The sequence below is a fragment of the Trachinotus anak genome, unplaced genomic scaffold, assembly GCF_046630095.1.
Source record: "Trachinotus anak isolate AG129_WGS33_773 ecotype Australia unplaced genomic scaffold, CSIRO_AGI_Tana_v1 ptg000011l, whole genome shotgun sequence".
In the NCBI taxonomy this organism is placed as follows: Eukaryota; Metazoa; Chordata; class Actinopteri; order Carangiformes; family Carangidae; genus Trachinotus; species Trachinotus anak.
The window spans coordinates 12363407-12382384 of NW_027273862.1; the positions used below are offsets into that span (position 1 = coordinate 12363407).

An 18978-nucleotide genomic window follows, 5' to 3' on the forward strand; every position below is an offset into this window, starting at 1 on the left:
TTTGTTTTGGAAACGCGTTCATGGACACTTCAGGCTGACCCATACCGCTCTGGGTTCGCTTGGTCAGGCCTGGGAAAGTTTGCCTGTATAATCAACCAGGCCGTTGACTTCCCCGGTCGTCGAGGAGCAGTAATTGTGTGTACCTGCGGGCCACATCAGGGTCACCTTCCCTCTTCCTACGCTTCTTATCCTTTTTATGGTAACACTTTGTTTATTTCTCAGAGTGATTTTGGTGCTGCTTGTGTTTCCACTTCGCCCGCCTGTCGGCCAAATGTTGGGTACTGGGCGACAGATGACAGTGACAGGCAGGGTGTTGTTAGCTGGTCGTGATAAGAGATAGCAGGGTGAAGGCAGCTGTCGGACGCAGATAAAACGGACAATAACGGTCTGAACTCGACTGTGAAGCCACAACAAGCTCATCCACTGAACGACTATGGAGTCGGTGTGTTGACCTTACGGCGGGGGGACTAAAATGTTTGTGGATTTACTCAACGAGAATCACCTCGACACCACCTATCGCTGAATCCGATCATCTCACTAATGCCACACTTCCTTTACTTTTTGTCTGATTTAACTCGTGTCTAGTCAGTAGCCGACAACTCGGAAGATGTGGCTTTTAATTCGCATGTCAGGTCGCTCACACGGAGTGCGTTTATCCAAGCTGAGGCCAACACAGGCCAGGATGTTGTGGCTGGAGCACCGCCTGACCCTCTCAGCTGCCCTCCGGAAGAAGACGCAGTTGACCGGGGTTAAGTCCGCGGTCCATCCGACATCCAGACCCTTCACGTCGGTTCTGCCCTGCGGCCCACTCAGGGGTCTCTCCGGGCTGTCTTCACACACCTCCACCTCGATAGCCCGAGCACGGACAGTCACACACACACCTGTTGCCTTTGCCAGCTCTTCAGCCGCCCCCACACCCACACCCACTGGATCAGCGAAGACCCAGACGGACACGGAGAGAGATCAAACTCCGACCACGGTCCCCCTGGAAGATGTGAGAAGGATTTTGCGACTTGCTCACCCGGAGAGATGGACACTGGCAGGTAAAGTGTGTGTGTATCTGTCTCTCTGAGACCAGGGGCGTAAAAAAAGGGCATTGAGGGCCCTCTTTACATTTACCTGCCCTTTTATATTCCCATTTATTCATAACAGGATCTATTAATCCACAACCCGCTCTGAGGTGCTTCCCTGATGGATTTTTTTTTTTTTTAAAAAGGCGTCATCCTATTAAAAGATCGCCACTTTACTGGGAATAGTATAGTTATCACTTTTAGTGTGATGTTTTTTCCATTAAAGGAAAAACCGGAGGGTTGTGGTGGGTTGATATATTGCCTTTTTTCAGTCCAATAAAGTTTTTGGACCTGTGTTCAGATTCTCTCCATTTTTCCTTCCTGATATCTTAGAGCACATCTAAATATAGCAGGGGACATGCACACAGTTAGTGCCAGTTACTACACAGGATGGATTTTGATTTAGTATATGAAGGGCAAAAAATAGCTAAAATATATTTCTGCTTGGTCCCGTTGGGCTCATACATTACAACAATTGTTGTTGATGTTTTGGTTAAATTACCCCTTACAAATTTGAAAATTAAGACCTCCATTTACAATTAGTGGCTTTGGTTTTGCGTCCCACAATCATTTATTTGAGTGTATCTTTTCATTTGTTTCACCTTCTGTTCCTTTATCCACCCCAGCTGCTGTAGGCTTCCTAACTGTCTCCAGTGCAGTAACCATGTCAGCTCCATTCCTCCTGGGTAAAGTGATCGACACCATCTACACCACTGGAACAGACACAGAGACAATGGCAGCCTCCTTGACATCGTTGTGTATCATGCTGACAGGAGTGTTTCTGTGTGGTGGGGCAGCCAATGCCGCCAGAGTCTACCTCATGCAGATCTCAGGTGAGAGGCACACACACATTCAGCCAAACGATGGGGGAAAGAATTACACCACAGGATGAATTTTCTGCTGATTATGTGACTCAGCTGATCACTAATGTGTTTTATCCTCTCTCCTCAGGTCAGCAAATTGTTCGTAATCTCCGTGCCTCCGTCTTCTCTTCCATCCTCAGGCAGGAAGTGGCATTTTTTGACAGGAACAGGACGGGCGAGCTTATCAATCGCCTCTCCGCTGACACAGCTGTGGTGGGCCGCTCAATCACAGACAACCTGTCAGATGGGCTGAGAGCTGTTGCCCAGGCAGCTGCTGGTGTCAGTATGATGGTGAGTACGTCCCTCGGAGTGGTGCTCTGTGGTTGGTCAGGACAGGTTTGAATCAGGAATTAATGGACATCATTTATGACATCGAATAGATGTGTCAGATATTGCATTGCTGATGAAAATGAAATACTTTCAACACAATTTCTGCAAACTAAGGACACACTCAATGTCCTATTAGCCACAAAAATAATCATCACTCCCAAAAGGTATCTGTCGTTTTTATCAAAATGAACATTTAATAATTAACATTAACATTCTTCCTGTTATAAAGTCTTAGTTGATGGAATACAAATGCTCATGAGGTATAAGCCATTCAACAACAGCTAGTCTCGTCAGTTTGTATTCACAGAGCAGATCTGAATCATACTCAGGGAGACGCAGCAATGCCCACCATGAACAAGCACTTGGCGACAGTGGCAAGGAAAAACCTCCCTTTAAAAGGCCATAATGATAATAGAGACAGTAACAGCAATAATAATAGTAATGATGATACTACTACTACTACTACTACTACTACTACTACTACTACTACTAATAATAATAATAATAATAATAATAATAATAATAATAATAATAATAGTAGTTGTAGGAGTAGATGTTGAGCTAGGTAACGCAGAAGAGTAGATGTCAATGGCTCGGCATCTTTTGTTTGCATCTTTTCATTCAGAGCTGCGGGTCTTTGAGCTGAGAATTCTTTGCAGACTACAAGATTGTCGGAAAACAGGTTTACAGGTTTAAGACACTTCTTATCAATACAAGGAAGTGTGTAGATTCTGTTGACACGATGCGTTCTCACGACACAACTTGTTTTCCTTACAAGGAAGTGAAATTATTTCCTGGTGCAATGAACATTCAAGGGAATGAAAGGACATAATTACTGTAATCACTCATCAGAGCCACTTGGTGTGAACCTCCTCTGTTCCCTCCTCCCTCTCTTATTTGTTACTTTCTTTTTATTGATTTTAACTGTTGTATTTTTCTCTCTGCTCCTCTAGTTCTATGTGTCCCCCAGCCTTGCAAGCTTTGTGCTGCTGATTGTTCCCCCTGTGGCTGCTCTTGCTATAGGCTATGGACGATATCTTCGCTCCATCTCCAAACGCACACAGGACGCACTTGCACAAGCCACACAGGTACAGTGCACAGATAAACACAGACTGAAGACACAGCTGATACATAGTTAATGGTGGGATATTAAGGAAGTATGAGCAGGAGTTAATTGGTATGAACACTGTGGGGGATTTTTTATGTTTTTGGTTTTATAATCACATTCTTAGTGCAGGGATTAAAAAGACATTATTTGAGGATGTGGTAGTTGGAAACAAGGAAGCTGTGACAAAATGTGATTGCAAAGTTGTTTTGTCAATAAACCCAGTAATTTTGCCTTTACGGAATATGATTTTAATTAAGGTCTTCTCTGAAAACAGCAGGTGATATTAATGGTTATTGAAGCCATACTGTTCATGTCTATCCCTTAGTATTGTGGTGTGAACTTAATTAAATTTGCAGTGTAAATTTGCTATGTTTGCCATGTTGATAATGTAATTTCCCGTAGATAAAGTACTCATAAACTGTGCATGTGTAGTTGGCAGAGGAGCGCATCAGCAACATGCGGACAGTCAGAGCCTTCGGAAAAGAGCTGTCAGAGGTCAACAAGTACACACAGAAGACAGACCAGGTCCTCAGCCTGGCGAGGAAGGAAGCTGTGCTACGAGCTGGTTTCTTTGGAGTGGTAAGTTTGTCTGTGTGTGTGTGTGTGTCTGTGTGTGTGTCTGTGTGTCTGTGTCCTGTCAGTAATGATGCAAACCAAATCCACAGTTAGCAAATGAGGTATTGCACACAGGCTTCTACATTTTGCCACGGTATTTAAGGGCTGTTACAATACCACAGTTCCTGACAGTGTGTGTATATGCAGGATGTTTCACCATTAAGAAAGTGTGGTGCACTTAAAACAGTGGGAACAGTACTGCATTACTTAACAAAACAGCTTAATGGCACGATTTACAGCCCTGTAGCTCTTTATGATCTTTATAGATTTACACATATGTAGATTTTTCATTGTTCAGGTCGAATAAAATTAAATTCACCCCTTATTATGTCAGTGATATCTAGAATATGAGAAAAGCACCTTTCAGTATCATGCAGCATAGTTCATCAGCACCACCAACAGCCTTCAAAATGAACATTACATTTCATGAACACCACTCTGACAACAGAAACCATATACAGTATTATAATGTAACATTTATTGTTATGCTGTTGCATTTGGATAGATTTGGAAGAAGATTTAATAAACTGACCACTTAGTCCAGTAGATGATAAAAATGTTCTTTGTGGATTTCTTACTTGATAATCATTGAAAATGTTGTCCTCTGTGAATGTCTCCTGCCACAGGCTGGTATGAAGAGAATAATATTGAAACACTCAGTGGCCTGTAGTGAGTGACACGAAGATGAGCTTATCCAGCAGGGGCCCAGATAGACTATCATCAGTGTAATCATTGCTCTGTCCGGAAGTAGCAGCGATACCAGATGTTGTTGTAATCAAATAACTAAGAGTGTGTGTGTGTGTGTGTGTGTGTGTGTGTCTGTCAGACTGGTCTCAGTGGTAACCTCATGATCCTGTCAGTGCTCTACAAAGGAGGCCTTCTGATGGCCAACCAGCACATGACTGTGGGGGAGCTCTCATCGTTCCTCATGTACACCTTCTGGGTGGGCATCAGTATCGCAGGTAACACCCACACATACTGTACATGCATGAGCACTTTCCTATTGGAAGAATCTTTTTATCTGTAATGCGTGCCTGTGTGTCCACTGTCATTATGATCGCTAATAGTTTGGCCTTTTTCTGTTTGATGACTAGGTCTGAGTTCATTCTACTCTGAGCTGATGAAGGGTTTCGGCGCAGGAGCCCGTCTGTGGGAACTGCTGGACAGAAAGCCAGAGTTTCCTCTAAATGGTCAGAATTGTACATAAGTCATTTTTTGGTTATAGTGTATGGTGTAAAAGTGTACAGTGGTTTTAACCTTCCCTCTGCATTACTACATGTATATTCACTGTCAGCAGTTGTAACTCTACAACTTTCAGAGATTCACTGCTTTCACTTTGCTGCTGTAAAATGCAAGTCAATAGAAGGCATCAAACATCTTTTACCTTTAATTTATTTTCATGTTTTTGCCCTACTCGGTGAATCAACATTATGTGCAATTCATATTTTAAGCTGTAATGAAATTTATGTAAAGTAATTTTTTGTTTGATCTCCTTGATCATTTGTTTTATTTCTATTCACTTGATTCTTATAATTTATTCCTTTTATAAAAATCTGTCAAATCGTTCAAAGTTAAACTACAATATCGTTCTGTTTTTTTGCCCCTCATCCTCTGTTCCTCCACAGAAGGCCTAGTGCTCCCTCCAGACCAGCTGAAAGGCCGGCTGGAGTTCTGTGATGTCTCCTTTGCCTATCCAACCCGTAAGGAGGCTCCTATTTTCCAGAACCTCAGTCTGCTGGTCCCGGCTGGGACCATCATGGCCGTGGTGGGATCCAGTGGTTCTGGAAAATCGACCCTGGTCTCGCTGCTGCTCAGGCTGTATGATCCTGATGCTGGTGAGAACAAGAGCTACTGCTCAGTCATTTGATGCCTAAAAATATGATGATGATAAACTAAAAAGTACAAGACTACAAATATGAATACATTTTTTTTTTTTAACCTCTAAGCAAAACCTCTCCTCTGTAGGTATTATCAACATCGATGGTCATGACATCAGGGATCTAAATCCTTATTGGCTCAGGAGTCACATTGGAACTGTCAGCCAGGTAATGAGTGAATATTTAACTTGTTTATGTTCCCATACAACAGCCCTCTCACCACACACATAAACCTGGCAGGCACATAACACATGTCGTTCATTTCAATTTACTGCGAGTGGCAACAATCTCCCCCCTCTTCTCTCCACCTCTCTCCCAGGAGCCAGTGCTGTTTTCTTGTTCTATCAGGGATAATATTGCATACGGTGTACAGAACCCAGACGCTGTGACCACAGAGGACGTCTACAGGGCCGCCAGAGTAGCCAACGCCTATGATTTTATCCAGGCTTTTCCTAAGGGTTTTGACACCATAGTGGGGGAGAAAGGAGTGTTGCTGTCAGGTGAGGAACAGAGGCACAACAGACTTATGATAACATCTATTTCACTGTTGATGCAAAACTGTACAACTCCACAATAGTTATTTTGTTATTTAATTTGTTGGGGTTGACAAGTGTTCATCTGAAACTCATATTTTGAAACTCATTTCTCAGGTGGTCAGAAGCAGAGGATAGCCATAGCTAGAGCTCTGCTTAAGGTAAGTAACACACCACTGTTGTTTTGCTTTTATCCACATCTGAAGAAAGCACAGCTCTCGTCATACTGCCCATCTGCACATAAGGTTTATCGTGCATTAACCTGATCATAGTAAATGAAAGCTAGGTGATGCAAATCTGGATGTGCCTGTCAGTAGTCACAGTTTGTCTTCATCAGTATCTAATTATTATCTCTACTGAAAAACAAAAATAGCTTTAAATTGACAAGTGGAACTGGGATCTATATTCTAGTCTCAGCTTTCCTTATTTTCTGTGAAACCTGAATTAGTATGTATAACACTATTTGTGTTTTTTCGCCACAGGACCCTAAGATCCTGCTTTTAGACGAGGCTACCAGGTGAGTCATGCCTAATTATAAAGTGCAATACTTTCATTGTCTTAGTCTTTGTTGACTTCATTTTCTTCATTTGATGGCACTGCCTTTAAAACCTGGTTTCCATTATTCTGGTGAGAGACACATGTTAGCTCAGTCATTTGGGAAAAAGAAATCCTAAACAGCCATCTTTCCTCAGTGCACTGGACGCTGAGAATGAGTTCCTGGTCCAGGAGGCCTTGGAGCGGCTGATGGACGGTAGATCTCTCTGTCTTTGTCTTTCATATTGCATCCACTTATGAAGAATTAATATTCAGTACAGTTTTCAGTTTTTGTCCTAACTCTTTTTTCCCAACTTTTTGTTTCTCATTATGTCCCGTCGTTCTCACCCAATCAACAGGGAGAACAGTCGTGATCATCGCTCACCGTCTGTCCACCATCCAGAATGCCAACGCCGTAGCTGTGCTAGACCAGCGCCGCGTCGCTGAGTGTGGCCAGCACACAGAGCTGCTAAGCAACAGGCAAGGACTGTTCAGAAAACTAATGGAGAAACAAGCATTTCTACAGGAAGAACAGAAACGAGCCCTGTGCTAAGGGGACAAGGAGTATAGATGAGTGAAATAGGAGGAGGAAGAAATCTAGAGGTGAGTTCAATGGCTGAGAAAAACGGCTTTGCTCCAGAATGGGTTCAAATGCCCAATATTTTAAGAGAGGGAGGGTGAGGGGAAAGAGGAAAAATAATATATATATTGTGCCTGGAATGGGAAGAGATGGATAAAAACTGAAGGATAACAGAACTTTCCTGGGAGGACTACAGATGGGAGACATGGAAGCCATTAAGAAACATGAAGGGATTTTCTTCAATTCTTCAAGTGTCCCTTTACTACTGGAATGACTATGCTGCATCACATTAAGAGCTGTTTGGAAAAGAAACAGGGTAATCCCCGGTGAAGACCCAAGAACTGAAACGTGGATCAGTGACATACTAGAGATGCTTTATTGTGAAAATATCTAATTCTGCACTGAAAACAGAAGACAGACAGACAGAGAGGCTACGAGTGAAAAGTAGACACTCCTCACACTGGAGGCTAATGGCCAACATGTGATTTAAATCACTGTCACTACGGTAGGGTTGAGGAAAAGCCCCAACCCAGTTTTAAATATTTAGACCTGTGACAGAAATGTAAATGTGACAGCGTGAATCTGGTGCAAAAGACAGACATTATCTGCTATGGGACACTTTAGTTTGTCATCACTTTTATGATTTTCAGAACTAAACCAAAAACAGTCCAGTAAGTTGGATACGTATGTCATTGTTTATGTATTTGTGTCTATGTATTATTGATATTTTCTTAACTTGAAGCTTACATGCAGAGCCTTTTTCTGTCATTTTATAGTTTAAAAAAGCCAATCCAATTGAAGCAGCTAATCATCATGTTTACACTGTGCTGTAAAACAGGACTGAACACTATTCTGACATGTATTGCCGTGGGAAATATGAATGATAGTCATCAAAGTCAAAAGTGAGGTGCTACACATCTAAAAAAAAAAACATTTACCAAGTCAAGGGACTTGGTACGATTAGATTCAGTCACTCTTGAGCTTTTCTTGCTTTGGAATTTACTGACAGCCCTGAAACTGTTCAACGTAACCGTCTTTATACGTCAAACAGAAGGAGAAGTGCACTCTAACTTAAAGAAAGCTGATTGAGGCCTGGTAAGCAGCCTCTTTTCTGGAAAATGTTCCACTGCACGAGAGGAGGAAGGATAATAAAGGAGGTATCGTCAGAGGTGGGCTGTGTGTCATGTTCACCTCTCTTGACAGTTATCTCACTTTCTGAAATAATTTATATTTTTTTATTATATTTTTATTATTTCATCTTTGTTTTATCTTTCTCCAGAAAGTTACTCAGTTCAAATTAAAACGTAATCTTACTCAACGTTCTTGCTCTGAGCTACAGATTGGTATACTGTTTACTACTGTGTCTCTGAGTCTGTGACATGCCGTCCCCTCCACGCTCTGTTCACTGGTCAGTGTGTGCCGGATATCCATTAGGTCTGCATTGAATTCTATGTAAACAGCTCTAAAACCATGTAAACATTACCCTCCACGTCCTTGAGCCAGTTAAATATTATAGCTGGCTTGGAGAGCCTGACTAAGAAGTAATGATTCTCCTCAGTAAATATTTGGTTTGAAAATGCTCACTTCACTGCTCAGGGAGAGTTTTTTTTCACAGGTTATTTTTCCTCGTACACCACACGTGCAAATGTTTTGAGCTGTACTTCTCAATAGCCCTAAAGTGATTCTGGATTTAGTTGCTTCTCGAATTACACATCAGACACAACTCGGCACCATTGTTTGTAGTTGCCCAGTTATATATGTTGGACATACTTTGTTTATTGAGCTCAGATCCGTACCGTGTAGCTGGGAACACTTTTGATTTGATGCCAGCCCAACTGCATTTAGCAGATCATTTCTCAAACACTGGCACATTAATTCAATCTAATGGTTGAAGAAATATAACAACATATAATCCACAGTGTCAGATTTATCTTCTTTGAGCAGTTGACTACAATGACACAACAGCAAACTCTGAAGGTTTTATGCTAAGTGGAAAGTTTGTTGTTTTGTTTTTTATCATAGGGATTAATAATTTGAATCATTGAGGATGTAACTTTTCATTTACAATTTGAAGGCAGTGATGCATGGAGTGTCAGGATAAATCAATACAACACCGATTATTGGTAATCAGCCATTTGAATGGCCTCATACTGTTGCCTGTATGCCATAGTACTAACTTTCTGGGTTGATATATTTATTTATTACAGTGTATAGATTGAATATCACTTAATATTTGTAATAGGATGATTTATTATGGAGAATTTTCTTCTTGTTCTATTTTCTGTAAATGTACATATTGTTATTCCACCTATAAGACAACTTGTTCTCACTTGGAACACAATAGATATTCATGTCATCAAGATGTGTTGATCTATATTTTATAAATAACTTTCACTTCAAATGAGGCCTTGAACATCATCTCTGAACGTCACATTTCCAGATCTGTTCACCCATAAACCTTTGATCCACTGAAATTGAATAGAAAGAACATCTGTTTCTGTCGCCTTCCTCACTTCATCTCTCACTCCGGTCTACAGTTACAGCTGAAGTTGTTTAAAGTTTGTCAGTTGACAATGGGTCTATATCTGATACTAAATCACAGAAGACAGCTAACTTGTGTCTAATGAGTTATGATGTAAATCATAAATGATGTACATGTTTGTTAGATTTTTAATGACTTTGTGTCTGCTAAATTATTATACTTGTATGTAAAGATAAATGGATATAAAATATTAAAAGTTTTTGTTTGTGGAAAGAACAGTATTTTTTAAATACAAACAAAGTACTTTATTTTTTTATCTTAAAAAGAGTGGTCATAAATCACCAATCTTCTATGGAGCTACTAAAAATAATGAGAGGAGCCGCAGAGTGAGTAGTCCCATCTCATTCAGCTCAACACGCTGACATTTGAATAAGACCTTCACTGTAACGCTCATTTTTCTTCTCCTGTCCCATCAGGAACTTTGTGTGTTTTCTGCAGTGTGTCAATAGGTGCCGCCATTGCTTCATACTTTGAGCTGCAGCTGGGTGTGGGAGGTGCTCCATTGCTCTATGCTGGTTCTTGGCATCAGTGTTCACTCAGTCCTTCATACCAAAATAAAACTTCATGGTAATGATGTGAGTAATGTTTGCTCAGCTGTCAGTAGGTCGTGTTGACAGTGTGATGGACTTCTCATGCACATTGTCCCACCAGCTGACACACACATAAGTCCAATACATGAAAGCAATCTGTGGATTTATCCTCTGTTGTAGGTGTGTGGTGCACCTGAGGGGCAGGTTAACAGTCTACCAGGATTAATCAAGTGCACATCAACCAATTTAGACATTTAAAATCACATTCAGCCGTTTATTTGATATGATAGAAAAGGACAGTCATAAGATGCAAAGTCATGCTGTAAAACACCTCTGAAATAAAACTTTGAAATATTTTCTGAATTACACTCTTCCTTCAGACATGTTCATTCTTGGCCTTTAGCATTTGCTGAAGAGAATCATAAGCTCTAAGCCTTAGAGTAGATTATTTACACCTCATTCCTTTGAACAGTTTGATCATCAACTAAGTGGCTTTCTCCTTAAAACTCAGCAGTGGGTTGACCCCTCCAGCAGAGGCAGCAGTTGTGCTCCTGTCCTGCAGAGGACGGCTCAGCTGACCAGGTGCTGCTCGGCCCTCCATGGGTTTCTAATTCCAGCTCCATGTGCTGGAGCTCCCCTCACTTTTCTCTGTATCTACCCTGGGCTATTTGAGGAACTACAGGAAAAGAGGTTCTTACCCCTTCAGGCCTCACAGTGCTCCAAGCCACATCAGTTTATTTATCACTCAAAAACATTACATAGAGCTTTGTGTGTTTGTAAAACTGGAACATAAAAACCAGAATATAGAACTCAGACAAAAATGCATGAATTTAGAAAGACATTCATGCAGCATTGCTGCATTTTGGTTTAGCTCAACTGAGCCACATTACACATGGTTGGAAAACTGCAGAGAAATATAAGGAGAATCTCTTGAGCTCCATAAAGCAAACCAAACATTATGTAGAGTAAATCTGACACAATATGAGACACCCCCTCCCCCTTTAAAATTGACTCACTCTGATCAGGGCCCATGCTCCCAGCTCTGCCTCTCTGTATGTCAACACTGTCCACCCTTTTTGTTTCCTGCCAGTCACCAGGCAGAAAACCAAGGGGCTTCAGCTACAAATAAAAATTGGATTAAAATACAATTATGCTTTTGGAGATCGTCTTAGGACAGGGTGATATCTAACACCTTTCATTCCACTGTAGCTTCTTTATCCTGAAGTGGAGAGTTCTGTACTGCATCAATAACAAAATGAGGGAAAACAAGGTTTGATAAAACAGCTCATATTTAATCAATTTAAGTTTTACCTTTCCAATTAGGCCTACGGTATCCTCAGTCATTCTTCACTGTAACAAACTGATTCAAATATCCAACAAGATGCCCTGTCTGATCCATGCTTGAGGAAAACTAAAAGTCTACTGTATATCTTGAGCACACTACCACACTAAATGGTAGAAGACTGATGTACAGCTAGATACTGGTTCCAGCTATTGAATGCCTGAGCTTGTGCTATTCTTACACTTTCTCTGAAACTCTCGCCCCCCTGTGCTGCTCCCATGAGAGGCAGTGCAGTCCTGTCTGAGAGTGTTGGCTGAAAGAAAACATCTAACTGAATAGTTAGCAAGGTAGGCAGCCATGATGACTGGGCCTACTCAGACAAAAAAAAAATCATCCAATTGTCTCTACCTGTCCACTTCTCAGACTTTACCAGCTAAAATGATCACGCTGTAGTTGTGATTCCTTGCTGTGTCTCTCTGTCATCTAAACTACTACATCTACATCTCAAAACACTAAAAAAAAAAACAAAACTCTTTTTCCGGAGCCTCTGTCTCTCCTCCAGCTGGCTTGGTTGAATATCACCTGACAAACTTAACTCATATTTTCTACCACCTGTTACACACGCCCTTTCACCTCCCTCTGTCTCCTCCCCTCTGCCCAAGTAGACCCTCCAGGAAACCCTCTTGACTCTCCTCCCCCTCGGCCCCTCTGACCTCCCCTCACCTCCTCCCTCCTTTGCCCACCCTCCCTCTTTCAGCCCCCAACAACTGCCAGCTCCTTTACATTTTAGGCGTTTCACAGGCCCTGGGATCCAAAACGGCTCACAACAAGTGCATAAAAGTAGCTCAACCTTGCTTTGCAGCCCCCTCAACCCGCCCCCTCCCACAACACACACACACACAAACACCTTCTCACTACTTTCAGTCTGCATCCAAGGAAGCCCTATACATTTGCTCCCGTCCTCATAGGCATCCAAGATTTTCCTCCCTCCCTCTTTTTCTCCTGTTTTTCTAGACATATTAATCAACCCCATAGGATTCCCCCAGCAGGTTTTAGTGATACACTGTACGGCAAGTGATTGAGAGAACTGAGAACCTGCGGGACCAATTAATGAAACTAACCATTTCTCTACAACTAACAGTGCTTGATTGAAGAAAGTAAAAAGGTTTTTATTTTTATGTTCCAAACGTCCCTTTACATGAATCTGTTTACAAAGGCAGTGAATATGTCACGTCCAACCATTTGAAATCCATAGTGACACTTTCTATAGCTGCTGTAAGGAGAATCCAGGTCATGAAAGGTTACATGTACATGAACATTTCCCTGCTCCCATGTGAATCCAGCTTTAGGTAATGATATGAGAATGCAATGTGGTACAGTCAGGGTTTCTGTCAACTATTATATTCAGCTGTGTTTTATTACTTGCGTAATTTGTCTTTGTGGAAGACCATCTAAGTCTTTGTAACCAAATGCAGAGGAGACAGTTTCCATGCATGTACACACACTGTACTTCTTTCTCCATTTGTCACTCCCACATGCACACTCATGTACACATGCACACATGCAGCAGCCCCCCTCCTCCATTAGAGTTATAATTAATCCAACTGCTCCTGTGACAGACAGAGTAGACCCTACAGATAAGGTTTCAGCTGTTTCTGTGGTTCTCTCCTTATTTATTCAATACGGCTCAGACAGTTCTGTGTGAATGTCAGACCATGTGGTCTGCACAGTGGCAGATTTTTAATTGAACTATTTGTAAATGTGTATGCATTAAAAAAATAGAAAGAAAGAAAGAAAGAAAGGGAAAAATCTATTGGTTGTGCAAGTGCAACATAACTGAAACCGTTATTCCACTTTGCAATCTCTAAATGTTATAGAAAAAGATCTTCTGTGCACACTCACCAATAATGGTAGTGATTTTTATCACAACATGTGGGGGGGTGTGGGGACCAATACACTCACACTCACAAAAATGTGAGTTGTTTTTTAAAATCATGACTCCATGTGGGTTCAGCTTGGGGGGGGGGGGGGGGTTCAATCAGGCCACAATTTTTAATGCAATTAACTACAAACACTCTACTTCAAATGTTATTGCTGAAATGTTATGTCTGGAATAATGAAGCGCTCATATGTAAGTGTCTCCACACAGAGGGATCCTCCTCAGTGGTCCTGAGTGATCCGGTCTGAATCACTATAATGAGAATCGAACTCTTAATTGGCTCTTCGCTGCTGCAGCACCAGCGGGGCTGTCAGTCAGTGGCCGGGGGTCCTGGCTCTCACAGAGGCCTAAATCTGTTCAGATGAGGGCAGCATTTTCCCATTTTAAGGCTGGATGAGGCCTACTTGCAGCAAATCTATAACCCTGCTTGGTAGCAACTGGCGTCCCCCCCTAGAACCCCCCCCCCCTCTCCCCCCAGTGGCCCGCGGGCTCCTTATACGGCCCTCGAGGTGGGACCGCGAGGCTCGACGGGAGGTCAACGCGACAGTTCCATATATGGCGCGCGCTCTCTCCCCGTCGGGGGCGCGCAGCGTCATTTCTGATCCCCTCCCGAAACCTGATGGAGCTGATGGAGCTCCGGCCCTCCCTCCGCCAGGCGCGCCCCCCCCACCCCCCCACCCACTCCTCGGCCTGTCAGCATCCTAATATGGCAGAGGGCCGGGATGGGGGCCAGTGCCGAGGTTTGTGAATGGTGGAGGTTGGGTATATAAGGGGGACGAGCTGGACAGAGGACCGTAGCTGGTTCAGCAGCAGCACTGGTTGGGTCATTCTCTCCGAGCCGCAGACACTCACCTAAGGTAAGACCCTGCAAGGACCTGCCACTCCTGAAGCCACTCACCCAGACCGGGACAGCAGACTAGGGTATAACCAGAACACCTCTGCAGCATCTACTGGAGCAAAAGTTAGACAGGCCCGCCGGAGACAGGCCCTCTAGGACCAGATACTACCGGAGGCAACATGGGCACCTCCACTGGAAGGCAGGCCAGACTGTAGGAGAGGTTTGAGGGAGATGGGGAAGGCTGAGGACCGAGAGAAGCCAGTAGACTGACAGGTGGCAAAGAAATACAAAGCTGGACAGGAGCTCTTTATCTGAACTATCAGATCTAGTGGATAGATAGATAGACAGATAAAGAAGATACAGCCGATGGACTGATCTGATTCAACATCTTCATAGGTGTAACACTGAATCCTGGAAAGATGCTGAAGCTGCAAAGCGCCCTCAGACCAATTAAAAAGCCAGAATAGTTTACCTGAGAAAGGTGATAACGGGACGAGGAGAATGCTTGTAGATTTAGGCTGGTTGGATTTTAGCACACCTTAGATCTGGATTTTGCCTAAAAATGTGCAGAGGTTTACACATTAGAATAATATAAAAGACTGTTTTTTTTTTATTCAAGACCAATTTCTGATATCTGAAGGAAAACTGAAGTAACATACCGTGCACCTTTAGTGTTATTTTAAATGTTTATCCAGGCTTGTGTGTCCTAATGGCTGCTGTCAGTGTGCCATGGATACATTTAGCGCAAGCCACTGGCCTGATCATGTTCATGCTGCAGTGGATGTTGCAATTATTTTTAGTCTTTTTAGTCTGTTACAATTCAGACACCTGCTGTGAGCTCACAAGAAACCCAGTTTTAATTTCTTTCACATCGCCCTGTGGGTTTGATTTAATGGATTTCCTCCTCTCCTCTTACAGAAGCCAACATGTGTGACGACGATGAGACTACCGCCCTTGTGTGCGACAACGGCTCCGGTCTGGTGAAGGCTGGCTTCGCCGGAGACGATGCCCCCAGGGCCGTCTTCCCCTCCATCGTCGGCCGCCCCCGTCACCAGGTAAACAACGAAGAAAAGGCTCTGATAGGGACAGGAGGAAGGACTAATTTGAGAACAAAAAACAACAACAAAAAAAAAACAAACAAACAAACAAAAAAAAAAACCCAATTTGACAATTATTCTAATTATCACACCTCAGTCAATGCCGTGTCCAAATTTGAGAAATTGGCTACAAATCCGTTTGGTCTAATGTTAAAACAGTAAATTGAGTCTTCATACAGGCAGGTGTACACTATTTTGGCAGAGGTATCCTGCTGGAGTGATTAAAATATTTAACTCCGATTTTATTGTTTTAGAATGTAGTTTTGTGCAACAGGTGACAATAGCGTGGAATAATAAATCCTGAGTCATGTAATTTTGGCTCCCTTTACCTCCAGCAATGTGGCCTTTGCCTCTTTGAGTCTAAATTAGTCACTGACGAACTGACAGTCACACAATTGCTCTCTGTCAGTCTCTGTGGCCCGCGCTGTTATTTGGCACATTTACGCAATGGTCCCCATGCCTGTCCAAAGACTTTAATCTGGCCAGAAGAAGGTCATACTTCTCTATGGATTATTTGACGTCCCCGGCTAACCTTTCCATTATCTTGTCCTCTCTTCCCCCTTCAGGGTGTCATGGTCGGTATGGGTCAGAAGGACTCCTACGTCGGCGACGAGGCCCAGAGCAAGAGAGGTATCCTGACTCTGAAGTACCCCATTGAGCACGGTATCATCACCAACTGGGACGACATGGAGAAGATCTGGCACCACACCTTCTACAACGAGCTGAGAGTGGCCCCCGAGGAGCACCCCACCCTGCTCACTGAGGCCCCCCTGAACCCCAAGGCCAACAGGGAGAAGATGACCCAGATCATGTTTGAGACCTTCAACGTCCCCGCCATGTATGTGGCCATCCAGGCTGTGCTGTCCCTGTACGCTTCCGGCCGTACCACCGGTAAGACTGACAACAACAAACAGCAGCCACTCATGACACAGCAGCTTCCTGAACAGACATAACACATAGACTCCTTTAATAAAGAATAACATGTAATTGACAAATATAATTGATAGAATGATATAACAATTGCAACACATACAATTAACTCGGCTACTGATGGGGCATTTTCCCCACTAAAGCCAATTTTACGCACAACCTTTACGCACAGTTGACTGGCCATTCTGGGACCATTTAATGCTACTTTATGGCCCTTGTGTTACATACATCTGTGTGTATTTGTAAATTCATCTTCAAACATCTACTTTAGCCACAGTTTTACTCACACATTAATCTTTGAGGACTCATTGGCGCCTGTCGAACTTAATTCAACTCTCTCTTTGCCTCTTTTCAGGTATTGTGCTGGATGCTGGTGATGGTGTGACCCACAACGTCCCAGTCTATGAGGGTTACGCCCTGCCCCACGCCATCATGCGTCTGGACCTGGCTGGTCGCGATCTGACCGACTACCTGATGAAGATCCTGACTGAGCGTGGCTACTCCTTCGTGACCACCGGTGAGGAACTCAGCTTACAACAAAAACAGGAGAGAAGAAACGACACATTTGCTCAGACCACTTAGGCGCACATTATTTGGCAAAGTGAATAATTCTCAAAACTTTAGATTTTCTTTTGCCAGCGATTTTGTTATGATAGTCCAAATTTAACTGGCATTCATATAGTCCTACCATGTAGACCTCAAGGCAGCCGTGCACAGAGACAAAATTGTGTAAATCGATATAATAATGGACACAACTCATGTGGCCTATAACTGCCTGTGTGCGCACTGTGGCTGGCAATTTTTAACAAACAGTGAAAACTGGATGTAATTACATGTTTAAGAAAAACAATCGGGTCATTTTCCAGCTTCAGTCGTTTCTGTATCTTCACAGAAACTTTCGTAGTTCCGCCCACCAGTTCAGTTTATCATTACGCACACGGCGGCCGTGGCCTCGCTGTTTGCCACTCTGGATAATAACTCATCAACTTGTCTCCCCACAGCCGAGCGTGAGATCGTGCGTGACATCAAGGAGAAGCTGTGCTATGTGGCTCTGGACTTCGAGAACGAGATGGCCACCGCCGCCTCCTCCTCCTCCCTGGAGAAGAGCTACGAGCTTCCCGACGGTCAGGTCATCACCATCGGTAACGAGAGGTTCCGTTGCCCCGAGACCCTCTTCCAGCCTTCCTTCATCGGTACTTCAGATAACCCTTTATTTCTCTTAAAATTACCAACATTAGAAATGTGGAGTCTTGTGCCAATACCGGCCGCTCTCTCAACACTTGTCCCTCTCACCTGACCAGGTATGGAGTCTGCTGGCATCCATGAGACCGCCTACAACAGCATCATGAAGTGCGACATTGACATCCGTAAGGATCTGTACGCCAACAATGTGCTCTCCGGTGGTACCACCATGTACCCTGGTATTGCTGACCGTATGCAGAAGGAGATCACTGCTCTGGCCCCCAGCACCATGAAGATCAAGGTACTTAAAGCTTACTCAGATATTAGAACCATAACCTTAAAAATACATTTTTTTAAAAATCGCATAAATTTAAAATTACGCACATTGATTATTATTCAAAGTATTACACAGAGGCACTTAACCAATTCACTCTGTTCTTCCCCCTCTTCCTCTTTCTCCAGATCATTGCTCCTCCCGAGAGGAAGTACTCCGTCTGGATCGGTGGCTCCATCCTGGCTTCCCTGTCCACCTTCCAGCAGATGTGGATCTCCAAGCAGGAGTACGATGAGGCTGGCCCCAGCATTGTCCACAGGAAGTGCTTCTAAATCCTCCATCTTCTTCTCCAGCTTCTCCATCATCTCCATCACTTTCACCACCAGCTATATGGGGATCAATCGAGGAGGGGGATCAACCTCTGCGGCACAGCAACACTCTGCTGTCAATGGACTGTCTGTCTGCGCTGTTGACATTCATATGCATTTTTTATCCTCTTAAAATGTGCATATTTTGTGGCTGTCTGTTGTCTGTGTTAAACGGAGAAAGGCTGTGAAAAACCACCACTGAACCATGCATCCACCAAAAAACTTTAATAAAAAAAAAATAACAACAACATGTTGCCCAACACATGTGAATGTAAGTGTATATACATATTGATAATTTATTAAAGTCCATTATTTGGTATTTTTGACCCTGGCCTTGTTTTTCTATTAGAGGAAGGGTAGTTGGAGAAGAAGAAAAACAAAAGCTTGGATGAAAATCATTTTAAGGTTCAATATTTAGGAAAAACAGCAAGAACTGGGGACAGAAAATTAACTGGAAAAAAAAAAGCATAATAGTCTAATAATGGG

At 43.0% G+C, this 18978-nt stretch overlaps 2 protein-coding genes across 3 annotated transcripts; both read left to right on the forward strand.

The window, feature by feature from the left end:
* Positions 1–74: 74 nt before the first annotated feature.
* On the forward strand, positions 75–8676 carry abcb10 (ATP-binding cassette, sub-family B (MDR/TAP), member 10). Its single transcript, XM_071489193.1, has 14 exons — positions 75–1043; positions 1697–1903; positions 2022–2224; positions 3217–3351; positions 3804–3950; positions 4813–4948; positions 5081–5176; positions 5612–5821; positions 5952–6031; positions 6183–6363; positions 6514–6557; positions 6879–6913; positions 7089–7147; positions 7290–8676. Exons 1-14 carry the CDS (start codon positions 608–610, stop codon positions 7481–7483), a joined length of 2163 nt encoding a protein of 720 aa, XP_071345294.1. The 5' UTR covers positions 75–607; the 3' UTR covers positions 7484–8676.
* A 5707-nt stretch (positions 8677–14383) lies between these two features.
* On the forward strand, positions 14384–18811 carry acta1b (actin alpha 1, skeletal muscle b). 2 transcript variants are annotated; one of them, XM_071488103.1, is made up of 7 exons: positions 14384–14660; positions 15560–15696; positions 16305–16629; positions 17024–17185; positions 17670–17861; positions 17970–18151; positions 18313–18811. In XM_071488103.1, the coding sequence occupies exons 2-7, from the start codon at positions 15568–15570 to the stop codon at positions 18454–18456; spliced, it is 1134 nt and encodes a 377-aa protein (XP_071344204.1). In that variant the 5' UTR covers positions 14384–14660; positions 15560–15567; the 3' UTR covers positions 18457–18811. The 2 variants fall into 2 exon arrangements, with proteins under 2 accessions (XP_071344204.1, XP_071344205.1); XM_071488104.1 differs by having other exon boundaries at positions 14598–14724.
* The last annotated feature ends 167 nt before the right edge of the window (positions 18812–18978 follow it).

Bases quoted from the DNA above. Each gene is read 5' to 3' on its own strand.
- abcb10 (XM_071489193.1), top strand. From the start codon at position 608: ATGTGGCTTTTAATTCGCATGTCAGGTCGCTCACACGGAGTGCGTTTA. The intron at 4,949-5,080 runs GTAACACCCACA...TTTGATGACTAG, and splicing joins GGTGGGCATCAGTATCGCAG to GTCTGAGTTCATTCTACTCT. The intron at 6,032-6,182 runs GTAATGAGTGAA...CCTCTCTCCCAG, and splicing joins ACATTGGAACTGTCAGCCAG to GAGCCAGTGCTGTTTTCTTG.
- acta1b (XM_071488103.1), top strand. From the start codon at position 15,568: ATGTGTGACGACGATGAGACTACCGCCCTTGTGTGCGACAACGGCTCC. The intron at 15,697-16,304 runs GTAAACAACGAA...TTCCCCCTTCAG, and splicing joins TCGGCCGCCCCCGTCACCAG to GGTGTCATGGTCGGTATGGG. The intron at 17,862-17,969 runs GTACTTCAGATA...TCACCTGACCAG, and splicing joins CTTCCAGCCTTCCTTCATCG to GTATGGAGTCTGCTGGCATC.